General features: G+C 35.4%; 1 protein-coding gene across 7 annotated transcripts in view; it reads left to right on the top strand.

Annotated features, from left to right (window-relative positions):
• Positions 1-5,229, top strand: part of LOC106830534 (argonaute RISC catalytic component 3) — a 104,956-nt gene extending 99,727 nt beyond the window's left edge. For all 7 annotated transcript variants that reach the window (XM_070510334.1, XM_070510336.1, XM_070510333.1 and 4 more), the window contains 2 exons: positions 3,870-4,069; positions 4,641-5,229. In XM_070510334.1, the coding sequence (XP_070366435.1) occupies positions 3,870-4,069; positions 4,641-4,749 (309 nt within the window). In that variant the 3' untranslated portion in view covers positions 4,750-5,229. The remainder of the gene's footprint in view (positions 1-3,869; positions 4,070-4,640) is intronic.
• Positions 5,230-13,642: the final 8,413 nt, after the last annotated feature.

The raw sequence follows: 13,642 nt of genomic DNA, 5'->3' as shown, positions 1-13,642 counted from the left end.
TTTAAACACACAATTTTTCTCCTAATTTCTAGACCCTGAAGTTGTCTTTGACCACACCTTGTCACCTACCACCTTGATTTCATGAATCCCTCAACCCTATAGAATCTACCTTCTCACTCTCAGACCTATCCCTTTTTCTTATTCTCACCTTCCCTGCTTAGTTCCAAGTCTCATTATTACTTTTCTATAAAATTGCAAAATGATCCTTAAGTGCCCTCGTTTAGTTTCTTCTCCATCAGATTAACTAAAACATAGATACGACCCTATCATTCATCCACTTAGTGCTCCATATCCATTGAAGATGAAGTTTTATCTTCTTAGGACAGCGTATAACTCAATTCCCAATATGTCCTATCCTACTCCCTTCACTTCTGCTGCGCCCTCAGTGTGTGTCTCTCTCACTCTTTTCTCCCATTCTTCCCTCCTCCTCCTTCCCTCTCTTTTTCACCTCCTCTCTCTATGACCGTCTCCTCTCTTTCACATACACAAACACACATAAACACAAAGCTGCAGCCATTCTAAACTAGCTTCAGGTAGTTCTAACTCTATCCTGCCCATGCTGCTCCCTTACCTTAAGTATTCCTTCTCTAACTTATTCTTTCTCATCCTTTAAGACTCATCCCAGACATCAATTCCTCCCAGATCCTTCTCCCAACTCCTTTCTTGTATTCTTCCCCAAGGCAAATGACCCTCCTCTGCACTGCCAGAGCACTCTGTGCATACCTCTTTCTTGCACTTATTACACAGCATTGTAACCAGGCTTTTGTTTCTCTCCCCCTTCCACTAGTCTATAAGGTCCCAAAAGGCAGAGGCTACTCATTCATTCAATCAACAGATATTTATTTTGTACCTCTTAGGAGATAGGTATTGATACTAGGTATTCACAGTGAGCAAATAAAGCCAATCCCTTTCTCTTTTAGCTTATTGGGGAAGACATATTAAGTAAGTAATCTCACATATATATTTATTAACTGGGATAAATGCAATAAAGGAAAAGTGAAGATAGGAAGAGAGATTTTAGTGGGGACCTGATTTAGATTGAGAGATCACAAAAAGCTTCCCTGAGAAATGATATTTAAGGTGAGATCTTAAGGAATTGAGTAGGAGTTAACCAAGCCAAGAATGGGGAAGAGAATTCCTGCCAGAGGCACGTGTACAAGCCCTTTTGGTGGAAAAATTTTTATCCATTGAGGAATCAAATAGAGACTGCTACTGCAGCGTAAGAGTAGGTTAAGGGGCCGGCCCGGTGGCCCAGCGGTTAAGTTCACACGCTCTGCTTCTCGGCAGCCCAGGCTTCGCGGGTTCAGATCCCAGGTGCGGACATGGCACTGCTTGGCAAAAGCCATGCTGTGGTAGGCGTCCCACGTATAAAGTAGAGGAAGATGGGCATGGTCTTCCAGGGCCAGTCTTCCTCAGCAAAAAGAGGAGGATTGGCAGTAGTTAGCTCCGGGCTAGTCTTCAAAAAGAGGAGGTTAAAAAGGTAGCCCGGGCTGGATCATGTAGGCCTTGTTGGGCGAAGATAAGGACTTGGATTTTAGTGTTAAGTGCATTGGAAAGCCATTAAAAGGATTTAAACTGGACACTAACATAATTAGGTGTGTGTTGAGGGGAGTTTAAATTCACTCTTATTGAAGTACAGATTACTGGGGATTAAGAACGGTATTGGGGACATCAATTAGGAATCTGTTAACATAGTCGAGGCAAAAGATGATGGTGTTTGGAACTAACATGGTGATGATAGAACACTGAATGAATTGCGTATAGTTAGGACTTTTGCCCCCTCTCTTCCCTGTGCCTGAAATGCTCTTCCCTCTGATCTGACAAGCCCTCCTTATCATTCAGAGCTCACTTCCATGTCTCCTCATCAGAAAGATAGACCCTCCCTGACAACCCAATCTAAAGAAGGCACAGACATAGTCTTCCATGCTATCCTACATTTTAATTCTCTTGATAGCCTAATTTATGATGGTTTTATGTATGTATTATCTGTCTCATTACTGGAGCATGTGTCTTATTCGTTACTGTGTGCCCAATACCAGATACAGGACATGGCATATGGTGAGTGTTCAGTAAATATTGAATGTGTGGATGTACAATATATTATATATGCATTATAAACAAATAACTTGGGGGAGGTAGGATTTAGTAATAATTTGAATTTTATCCCCCAAATCTTGCACAGTCTGACAGATGATACTCAAACAAATATTTATTAAAGTATGAGCTAATCTTTCTCCTTTGCCACTGGCATTTCCTTAGTTCATACTTTTATCGTCTTGCACCAGAACTAATGCAACAGCCTCCTAACCGCTCCTCTTGCTTTCAGTCTCTTCAGGTGTCTAATCCATCCTCAGTATTATTGCTGTTGTTACTTTTATAAAACCCCAGTCTCATCACAACTAAAAAATCTCCTGTTAAAAAAACTGTGCAGGGGGCTGGCCCTGTGGTGTAGCCGTTAAGCTCGCGCGCTGTGCTTCGGCATCCCAGGGTTCGCCAGTTCAGACCCCAGGCATGGACCTACGCATAGCTTATCAAACCACACTGTGGCAGGTGTCCCACATGTAAAATAGAGGAAGATGGGCACAGATGTTAGCTCAGGGCCAGTCTTCCTCAGCAAAAAGAGGAGGATTGGTAGCGGATATTAGCTCAGGGCTAATCTTCCTCAAAAACAAAATAAAATAAAACAAAACTGTGCAGTGCCTCCCTGCCACCTACTGGTGAAAGTCCAAATGCCTAAGCATGTGATTCAGTCTGATTCGCAACTTTCTTTTCAACTTCATCTTTTTCCCCTCATGCACCATACTCTGTTCATACTAGTCTATTAACTATTCCCCAGATACGCCATGAAATGTTATGTCTCCTGTCCTTTTGTTAAGGCTGTTCATTCTCTAGTGTCTCCTCACCCTTACTTGCCCAAAAAAAGGCCAAGTCCCGCTCATTCCTCCCTTGTGTACCCCCAGGCTTACCCCCACAATTACTTCCTTTGGTATTCTCATAAAGGACTAAGTGCCAGTACTACTATAGCCCTTTATTAGTTGCTTTATAATTGTAGATGCTCTGTCTCCTCTCCTCCTCTACTAAATTATATTCTCCAAAAAACGGGAAACCTTTGACTTTTTCTTTGAATCCATAATAACATAGTACAGAAGAGCTCAACTAAATGTGCTGGATTTTTTTATTATGGTAAAATATATGTAACATACAATTCACCATTTTAACCGTTTTTAGGTGTACACTTCTGTCACATTAAGTACATTCATGTTGTGCAGCCATACCACCATCTATCTCTGGAACTCATCTTCCCTGACACTCTTTACGCATTACATACACTCCTTTCCCTCCCTTCCCCTGGCCCCTGGTGACCACCATCCACTTTCTATGAATTTGACTATTCCAGGTACCTTATATAAGACAATCATACAATATTTGTCTTTTTGTTACTGTTTTATTTCATTTAGCATAATGTCATCAAAGTTCATCTGTGTTGTAATATGTGTCAGAATTTTCTTCCTTTTTAAAGACTGAATAATATTTCATTATATATATATATATATATATATATATATACACACACACACACACCATATTTTGTTTCTTCCTTCACCCGTCAATGGATACTTGGTTGTTTCCACCTTTGGCTATTGCGAATAGTGCTGCTTTGAACATGGGTGTGCAGATATCTGTTCCAATCTCTGCTTTCACTTCTTTTGGATATATACTCAGAATCAACTAAGTGTTCTTTAATTGATTATTAAATTAGAATATGTTTTACTAATGTACAAAGCTGGTTTTTAATATAACTTAGTCTGTGCTGAATATTTATTTAAAAGTTTAGAAATCAATAGACTATGCCATTGCTTTCTCTGTAGGGTACCAGCCGTCCTTCACACTATCATGTTTTATGGGATGATAACTGCTTTACTGCAGATGAACTTCAGCTGCTAACTTACCAGCTCTGCCACACTTATGTGCGCTGTACACGATCTGTTTCTATACCTGCACCAGCGTATTACGCTCACCTGGTGGCATTTAGAGCCAGATATCATCTCGTGGACAAAGAACATGACAGGTAATATAAAAGCTAAACAGATACAGATTCTCACCCAAATCTGAACATGGTCTGCATGTTAGAATTTTCTTGGGAAATTTCTTTGTTTCCATGTATGTGCCTCTCTCTTTGCCATAAAGCACAGCCATTTAGTATTAAAGTTCCACAAGCTATTAGAGGAGTCAGTGATCCATATGAAAAACAATGATAGTCAGAACTGACTGCCCCCAGATAAGGGTTCCCATTAAAATGTGCAGGCTAGGCTTATTAGTAATAGAATGATATAGTGATTTAGTTGCTTTACAAAATTAATTCAAAGGAGAGATTATTGATAATAAAAGTGACATATACAGACAAAATGATAGAATGTCTGGAATTTGCTTCTAAATAATCCTGGGGAGGTGAGAAAAGTAAAACAAAATTGGCCTTGAGTTAATAATTATTGAAGCTAGGTGATAGTCATGTGGAAGTTCATTATACTAGCCTCTGTTTTCTTTAATATTTTTGAAATTTTCTACAACAAATAATGTTTTTCAGAATTACTACATCAGCATAGGGTTTGTTTTTGTGTTCATTGCCACTTGTCTTACAGTGCTGAAGGAAGCCACGTTTCAGGACAGAGCAATGGGCGAGATCCACAAGCTCTTGCCAAGGCTGTACAGATTCACCAAGATACCTTACGCACAATGTACTTTGCTTAAAAAGTCCAAGAATGTTCTCTGAGAGGAAGAACCGAAAGATGAATCGACATACAACGTATGTTTCCAGTGGAGTCAGTTGAGTGGTGATGCCTCCAACCATACAGAAACCAACACTGTTTGGGGGCCAGGGTCTGATCTTTATGTTGATGCAAGGAAGATTGTTTACTTCATCAAGGAACACAGCACCATTATGCAATATGAAACCAGCCAACTGCTTTTTTGTGCGGTCTCCTGTAGGAAGTATCGCAGTTGTTTTGTTTTCACTTTCTTGTAGTCTAACCCTTTTAATGCCTTTACCTCAAGTTGCTTGGCAGCACAACTATCTTTGCAAAAAAAATAAAGAAAAAGAAAATGATGGTTTTAAAAAAAAACACACACCTACATGAATAATCAAAGTGATTGTTCACAATTATGTGTGCAAAAAAAATAACGTGCATTCATGTATTCTTGTAAAAGGTATCTATGTATATTTTAAATATATACATGCATACTTCATATGCATATATATCTGGATCTACATTGATAATAGATATATATGTGTCTATGTATATATTTTATAGTTCATTCCATTGGGGAACTTTCTTTCCCTCTTATTCCCCCATCACGACTTTTCTTTCTTTCTCGACCTGCCTTGCCTTCACCACCTACATTTTTTTTCCTAATGCTACCAGTGACATTCAGATGTTCCTGTATCTGGTTCCTTTGAATATGAAGCATGGCAAACTAGATTTTAATTTTTATTTTGCACACCCTACTCCTGTCTCTTGTCTCATACACAATTCTGAATCCTCAACTCTTGATAGTGCTTTCTTAAGAAACAGAATTATTTTATATATATATATTTGTTTTTGTGAGAGTGTGTGTCTGCCCCCTCCTGCTCTGAACTTACATTTGCCATTTGTGCAATGTGTACATAAGCAGTAGCAACCTAAACTATTCTTTTTCTTTAGTGAGTTTGTTAAAGCTGCTATAAATATAAAACCTTGTCAGAAGTTGTAACTCTTTCTCTCTATAAGTGATATGTATTCTAAAGCCTTCTGTTTCTATGGGTTATACATGGAAATCCCTTAAAGCTTTTATAAAGGGTAAATATTTTAAATGATTGGAAGTCTGTAGGGTTGTGGCCTCTGAAATTGGATGGAGGGGCGGGGGTTGTTGAGGTTTTTAAAATTTTTTGTTTGCTAGTTTACTTGCTGCCTCTCATACCTTAATGTGATTTTCATATATATATATTTTTATATATATGTGTGTGTATATATAAACATATATGTATGTGTTTTAAAGTATAGCTTCCTTTTCTTTTATATTTATTAGAATAGTGCTTTAATAATTATAGAACCATATTGGCCACATCTTTTATAGAAATATAATCATGTTTATTTTAAGAACTGACAACTTCTTTTTGCTATCTTTTAGTGCAATAAGCAGTTTTAAAGGAAAGCTGTGTCTGACATCTTTACCACAGAAAGTGGGAGAAACAGGCACCTCCATAATTTTAAAAGGGCAAAGTAATACAGCCTTAATTTCAGAAGGAAAGTTTTGTAATTTTCAAGTTTAAAGCATGTCTTTTAAAAATCATAATGAAAATGAAGGAAGTTAAATTTCCTAAATGAGTCTGACCTTAAATATTAGAAATAAAGTTGAATTTTGATTTAAGCAGGACAGTGAATAGCTTAAGATTTAGAAGATATTTAAATTCTTTGAAAATAGATCATGTTTATTGAAGAATCATACTGGTTAGATGCCCATTTTCATTTACTAAAATGAATCAGGAAAATTAAAATGATATTTTAAAAACATTTTTGCTAACATCATCATCGTAACTTTCCTTTTAAAATTAGGGTTATGGTGACAAAGGAAGTTAGGACTTTGATAATTTTAAATGAGTTAAATCACTGAAATGTGGAAAAAAGTTTTGCAAAACTTTTGTTTTACTGACTTCACGTTAAGATATTAAAAAGTACTATAAAGCTGTCAAGGCCGAGTTCATCAGTAACATTGGATTCAGGGGAGCTTTGCACTTTGTAACTCATGAAAATTGCATTTTAATTTTTTGGTTTTTGCACTGGTTCAGAGTATAGATGTTACAGATTGTTTCCAGTGGGCATTGTTCTTAACCTTTCAGTATTCCATCTGCACATGAAAATGAATGGATTAGCTCTTTACTTTCTCTCTTACCTATAATCCACTCTTATTGCCAATTTACTGTATTTTGAGCCTAAAATCTGAGCCCATGTCCTCCAATAGGTATGAAATCTTTTGTCCTCTGCCAGAAAACTAGGAAAGTACTGTATTTTGTACGTTTATTATATTGAAGTGTCTGAAATGCAATTTACAACACTGTTTCAAAGCTCTTCACATGAGATAATATTTGTACAGTATATACATTTTTTCTCCCAACCCTGCCCCTAAAAAAGATTCCTAGTAAGCATGGTTCTGGTTGGTTGGTTGTTTTTTAACACTGAAATTTCACTGAATATAGTCAGGAACATCGGCAAGAGAAGAAAGTCGTATATCCTAGATGGTAGAAACTTGATTGCTCTATGCTTGCTCAGTATGAGCAAAACATCTTCCTTTAACGGTGAGAGTTGCAGTTTCATGTGGGAAACTTTAGGGCCCAGGGAAGCACTGTAGATACCCTTTCCCTATTTACTGTTTTACCTAATTTTCAGTTACTTAGTTTCACATGTGCTATAGTGAAGCCAATTTGGAAGGAAATACAGAGGGTTTTTTAATATAAAGCTTTACCTTTGAAGTGAATTCTTTTGGGGGGTTTCTTTCTTAGACTTTCAACAGTGCTAGTTTAAGGTTAAGTTTGAGGTTTCAGCATACTTGAAAGAGTATGTATAGTGTATTTCTGTTTTGCTTACTAATAAATTGGTATATCAAACCTAATTACAAGAAATCTTGTGCTTAGAATTTTAACATAGAAGTCTAAGTGGCAAATACTTTTTGAAATTTGTTTTAATTATTACTATACTTCTGGTGTCGAATTCCGATCTTTTTTATTTTTTTTAAAAAAAAGGTTGTTTTGAATTTAATGGTCATGAAACACAATAGTGACCTTTCTGTAAAGAGTTGGGAGTTTTAATGTGTATTCTGGATGGCAAATGTGTCTGTGTAAAGTGCGGATACATGTTATTATCTTAGAGTATCAAGTTACTGGCATTGAGGACCATACATTTATAATACTGTAGCTGCTATATTTATTTAATTCACTAGACTCTGACAGTTACTGCACTAAACAATAAGGAGATGAGCAGGATTCAAGGCTAGTGTTAGACCCCCTTTTTTTCCCTAAATAAGATTAAGAACGTGAAATATCAAGGTAACAATGGGTGCTGCCATTTTAGTTTCAATTTAATATCAGAATACTCTTTTGTTTTAGAAATGTGGATTTTGACTTTAGCAGTTTTGAAAAAAGGTACCTCAACCTCCTCAGTAGTGGTTTTTGGCATATTTTCACAGAAGTACAGATGCCCTCTATTTTTTCTTAATATTTACCGTTTAACAAGTTTCTCAGAAAAAATATTGTCTATGGAAATCTTCCTGTTTGTAACCATTAATTTATTTCTCTTCCTAGAAGAGAGTCTAGAAGGGATTCTAGTAGGAATGTACTGGGTATTTCGGAAGGCACTTGATAAAGATTCATCTCTACCTTCTGACATAGGGACTCCTAGCCTTCTAAAGACCTATACTAGTATTCCAAACTAGATTCTCTGATGACCCACCACTGCCTAATGTTTACTTGTATATTCTCTAGTGGATTTTAGTATGACAGGCTTAGTCATGACAGACTTAAGGAATGTCTAGGGAAATAAAATCTGAGTTGCCATTCAATAGAAACGGCTGGCAGAGGATCTCAGTGTTTAAAGAAAAACTGAACACTCAGAGTGCCAGTAATAGATCTGAAATAATTAGATGGATTATAAACCAGGAATTAGAGACCATTATTCAAGGAATTTGGTGAGTTTTTTCAGAGGCTAACAGGAATTTGCCAAGGGTAGTGATTTTCATGAAATCCATGAAGCTAGCCACTTGGATTCAGCTACAATATTTTGTAGTCTTGCTATTTCAAACTTGATGGTAATGTTTTTCCAAGAAGCTTAACTGTCAGCTCTGTATAATTTTTATTCAGTATCATTAAACCTGAGTTAAATATTTGCTTAACTCATCCTCTTAGATGTTCTCCTATTGAATACTTTTAAAGACAAGTTGCCCCTAACAGTAACCTGCTACTTAAATTACCCTTTATTCACTTAAACTGTAAAAAGACATCATTGGCTTGGCATCTTTATTTTGGCATTTTTTATCTATATGGAGTTAATCCTTTTCACTCTTTTTGAGAATTCATGGATGTCTTAAAGCTTCAGTAATAATAATGGGAGGCTTTTATCTCAAGTGAGGGCTTCCTGAGTAGCAGTAGAACCCTGGCTCTAATATATGTTGTATTTTCCTATTTCCCTCCCATTTGATCATGTAAAGCACTTTTGTGATCCTAGAGGAATCAAAAAATAAGCCAAGAATAGACATGTAAAATCAGTACAAAAATGTGAAAGTGAGAATTTTCTCCAAAAAATTGTTTTTTAAAAAAATTCCTGCTTGTACTAAGAACATTCTTTATCAGTGGCAGTATTAGAAATGATACTGTGATTAGTGAAACAAGCTGACTCCCATGTGGGAAAAAATCACTCTCCTCTCTTTGTCTCTCTCTCTCATATATATATATGCATATCTCAAAGGGAAAAAACACTTATTACTTTTTCCTGCTTTTAAAAACGGTACATTTTAGTTTATAATTTTCCATGTTGGTCAAAATAATTTTTCTTAACCAAGAGATAATGGTCAAGGCTTGTGCTAATATTGTCTACTGCTAGTTGAATTTTATTTTTCTTTACCCATCAAAGTACTCTAGATTTTTACATTGTTGATTAAACCTCAAGAATCTTTTGCTCTTAAAGTATAGAAGTTAAAGATTCTAATTTTAGTTAAAGATAGAACAATAATAAATTTAATATGGAGCGTTGAGATTTACCAATGAGAAACCCTGTTGAAGTATCAAGTAACAAGCAATGTGACAAAACTAAGATCCTGTCAAATCATCTATCCAGCCATTGGTCTCCCTTCCTTTTTGAAATCAATGTCTGAGGTAACCAAAATCTAATGTATCTATGTTAGGGTCTCAGTATTAAGCAAAAATGTTCTTCAGGGTAGGCGCTGAATTAAATTTTTAAATCATTTTTTAAAGTAAGGCGGTTCTTAGAAAGTGCCTTTTCAGAAGATGGTGCTGTAGATTTTTATTTTTCAAATAGCATGAGACTAAAAATTTAAAAGATGAATTATTTTAGAACTCCAAGAGTGAGACAGTTTCATATAAATAATGTTATTCGTTGTCCTGAATCCAGTCCAAGGGAACCAGGTAAAGCTTTTATTCAGTAAAGTATCTAGGTAAATGCTCACCAAATGTATTTTGTAAGTTTGAAAACAAAATTTTTAACAGAATTGACCCTTTCAGTTCTCAGCTATGTTGACTGTAATCTATAAGGCACAAAAAACAGCAAATCTGCTTAACTTTTTAACAAGAGTATGGATATAGTAGCAAGTGAGTGCCCAAAGGGAAAGGTAACTTGCCAGGAATGATAAGTCATAGGCTACCTTTCCTTTTTTTTTTTTTTTAATATAGATTGACCCTTTTGTAAGTATTTAAATATCTGTTGGTAACATTTTCTAATTAATCTTTATTAAAGAAAACTGCTTATAAAGGGAGAGCCAAGTCATCATGGAAATTGGTTTAAGAGAAAAAGTAAACTGATTATGTCTCTACCTATGGGGAAATTTTCTTTTTTAGGCACCAAAAAATATTTTAAATGATTCCCACTGTGTTCTAGCATGGGGGGACTATGAAAAATGATGACAGTGTATCTAAAAGGGTATGATCAGTTAATTAGAAATAGAACATGCGAAATTGGGCTGTGGAGGAAATAAGCAAAAGGAAGGATAATAGCAGGACCATTCATACTTCTTAGAAATTTAGTAATCTACCAGAAAGCAGTTTTCCCCAGGACTCGGAAGCAGTGAACAGCTGTAAATGATCACCTAACCAGTTCTTGCTTATGAATTTGGTGAGCATTCCTCCAGAAAAAAATAGACTAAAAACAAACAAAAAACACCACACCTCAGTAACCTTGTATGCTGCATTATGTAATAATGATAGTAAATTTATATTGTTTGGAGTGTACTGTGTCTGTTTGCAAATATACATGCACATTAAACTTTTTCATTTTTTATAATGTCTTAATAGCAATTATGAGTTTATTTTTTATATTAATTTTTCTATTGTGATGTTTATATTTATTGGCAATTTGTGTGCAACTTTTATATTTTGCTTAGATGTTGGTTTTAAGGTATTTTATTTTTATAGATATTTCTAGTGTTTCCTCTTTCTTTGTAATATTAGCAAAGATTAAGATGGAATGTTAATATACCCACCAAACTACTAGTTCCATAAAGTCTAGAGTTTGGATTTTTACCAATAAACCATTAACACTATTTTCTAACTTAGAATATTTAATGTTGTTTATATAGTGGGCATTAAAGACAGTCTTTAGATAGATTTCTAAATGTGGAGGGGAGGTGGGGCTTTTCTGTAAGTTAGATTTCTTTCCCTTAAGTAGCAAACTAACACTAACAAATTGGATTTATTTTACCTGATCTGCAGTTCTGGGACAACTTACCAAATAAATGAGTGGTACATTTCTTTTTTTAACTTCAGCTACATTCGAAACTGCTGAAATGGTCACATCATCCAGCATTAGGATTCTGATACCATTTTTATAGACCTGGAAAACAAATAGCAAATGATCCAGAAGTCACTGATAATTGACTTTGAAATGGGATTTTCCCCCATAATTATATTATGTGGAAAATTAGCTACCCTCATCTTTTCTCCAGCATACTTTTAAAGTTGATTCAACCCTGAGTATCAGTAACGAAACAGAGTTTAAGTGGCTAGGTAGAGCCAGGGATAAAGAATGATTAAAATAATATTTAAGTTAATTAAAAATTTAAATAATAATTGATGAATGTAAATTAATTGAAAGGCAATGAAAAGTATGATTACAGAATATTCATTTCAAACATATATGGTCACTCCAGTTTCCTAGTGAATAGATCAAGATTGCTTATATTGGCACACTTTTTATAAAGGTATGTGGAAAAAGTGAATTCTCTTAAGCAGATAAAATATTTCCATTTTATTTTTACACTGAATTTGCTTGGTAGGCCATTTTTCTGTTAGAAATTAAACGATAAACTTTATCTCGTTCTCTGGGTTTTAAATTCTAAGTTATCAAGGCTCAGTGTATGACATTTTGCTGTACTGTGATCTATTCTTCCACTAAGAGGGCTAAATGAAAAAGCTTCAAGTAATTATCATTGGGAAAAAGTTATTTTTATATCATGTAAAATTTTACAACTTACAGTGAATCAGCATGTGATTTCATATAGACATTGGCCATATCATTTCTTTCTGCATTTTTGCCAGATACAGTAATTTTTTTTTAATATACTATTCTGAGCTACTTCCTTCACCCTCACATGAAGTATTAATTGAAGATTGGTACTATGATTATAGGAATTTGTTGCTGCCAAATATGTTTCAAGCAGTCAGATATATTTTTGTTGCAAGCATATGCCCCCCTCAAGGATATTTATCGTGCTTATATCTTTATTAGTTTTATTCATTATGTTTCAACACTATCCTAGATTGAGAGGCATATAATCCTTGTAGACAAACATTTTTAAGGCAGCCTCAAGTAGAAATAGTCCTTTATTTTCTTTTTTTCCTCCTGAAAGCTTATAGGAACCTGACACATAGAGCTTCTTTTGCTTTTTTAACCGGTTGGCCCCATAAATCAAGGTACCTAGCATCAGTACTGAATTACCACAGTGAAGTACTTGGTGACTTGTTCATGTTTATAGTCCACCTCCTAAGAAAGAAATGTTTCTACAGTAAGTAATAGTTCATCCCAAAAAAGAACTGTCATGAACAGTCTTACATGAATAGAAAACAGATGGGAGTGTTGGTCATTAGAACTTTGCTTTATTTTGGTTTTATTATTTCCAAAAATTAACTATGCACATCTGTAATTTTATATTTGGAGTTTAAGAGGCTGTGCCAGAGACTAGAGAAGGAGATTACACTCTGGTATTTAATGCCTAAAACTTTCCATCTTTATTTACCTCATGGCTTTAGTTGGAAGGACAAACAAAAATCCTTCATTTGGCCCTTTAATAATATTTTTAGAACCAAAGAAGGAAAGACTCTCTACAAAAAATGTTGCAGATGTGACTCTATCTTTATTATAAGAACCTATAGAAACAGGAGGTCTTTGTAAAGAAACAGATCAGTGGGATTGCAATAAGGGTATGTAGTGAGGGGGGAAATGAGGAAAAGATTTCTTTGCTGGATCCTTGGACAGAAACCTTAACAATTGTTTACTGTTTATCTGGTTCTCACAACCCCGTGGTAAAAGCGGGACTGTCGCTGTTTGAACCTACAGAAGAGGCCTCAGAAGAGCGCCTCCGTGAACTAAGCTTACTTTATGTTGGTGTGCAGACCTAGAGCTCGATCTGTTCCTGGTAAATTGGAGAAGTCTTGGAAATTGCTTCTGAATGACAATAAAGAGATTAAATGAAGTATGTATCCTTAAATAGAGCCATGGCATTGCCATCAACATGGCTTCTCCAACTTTTCCCTTTACATAGAAAACACCAACCAGAGCCTTTGCAGACAAGGTAGTCTTTCCTGTAAAAAGAAAATGTTTTTGGTGAAAGATTTGGAAAAAACACTGGTAGGTTGTAATGAAGGAGGAATTTTGCCTAACATAGACAG

The sequence above is a fragment of the Equus asinus genome, chromosome 5 (assembly GCF_041296235.1).
Source record: "Equus asinus isolate D_3611 breed Donkey chromosome 5, EquAss-T2T_v2, whole genome shotgun sequence".
Lineage (NCBI taxonomy): Eukaryota > Metazoa > Chordata > Mammalia > Perissodactyla > Equidae > Equus > Equus asinus.
The sequence above is the reverse complement of the archived record's forward strand: the minus strand, read 5'-3'. Positions and strand labels throughout refer to the sequence as shown.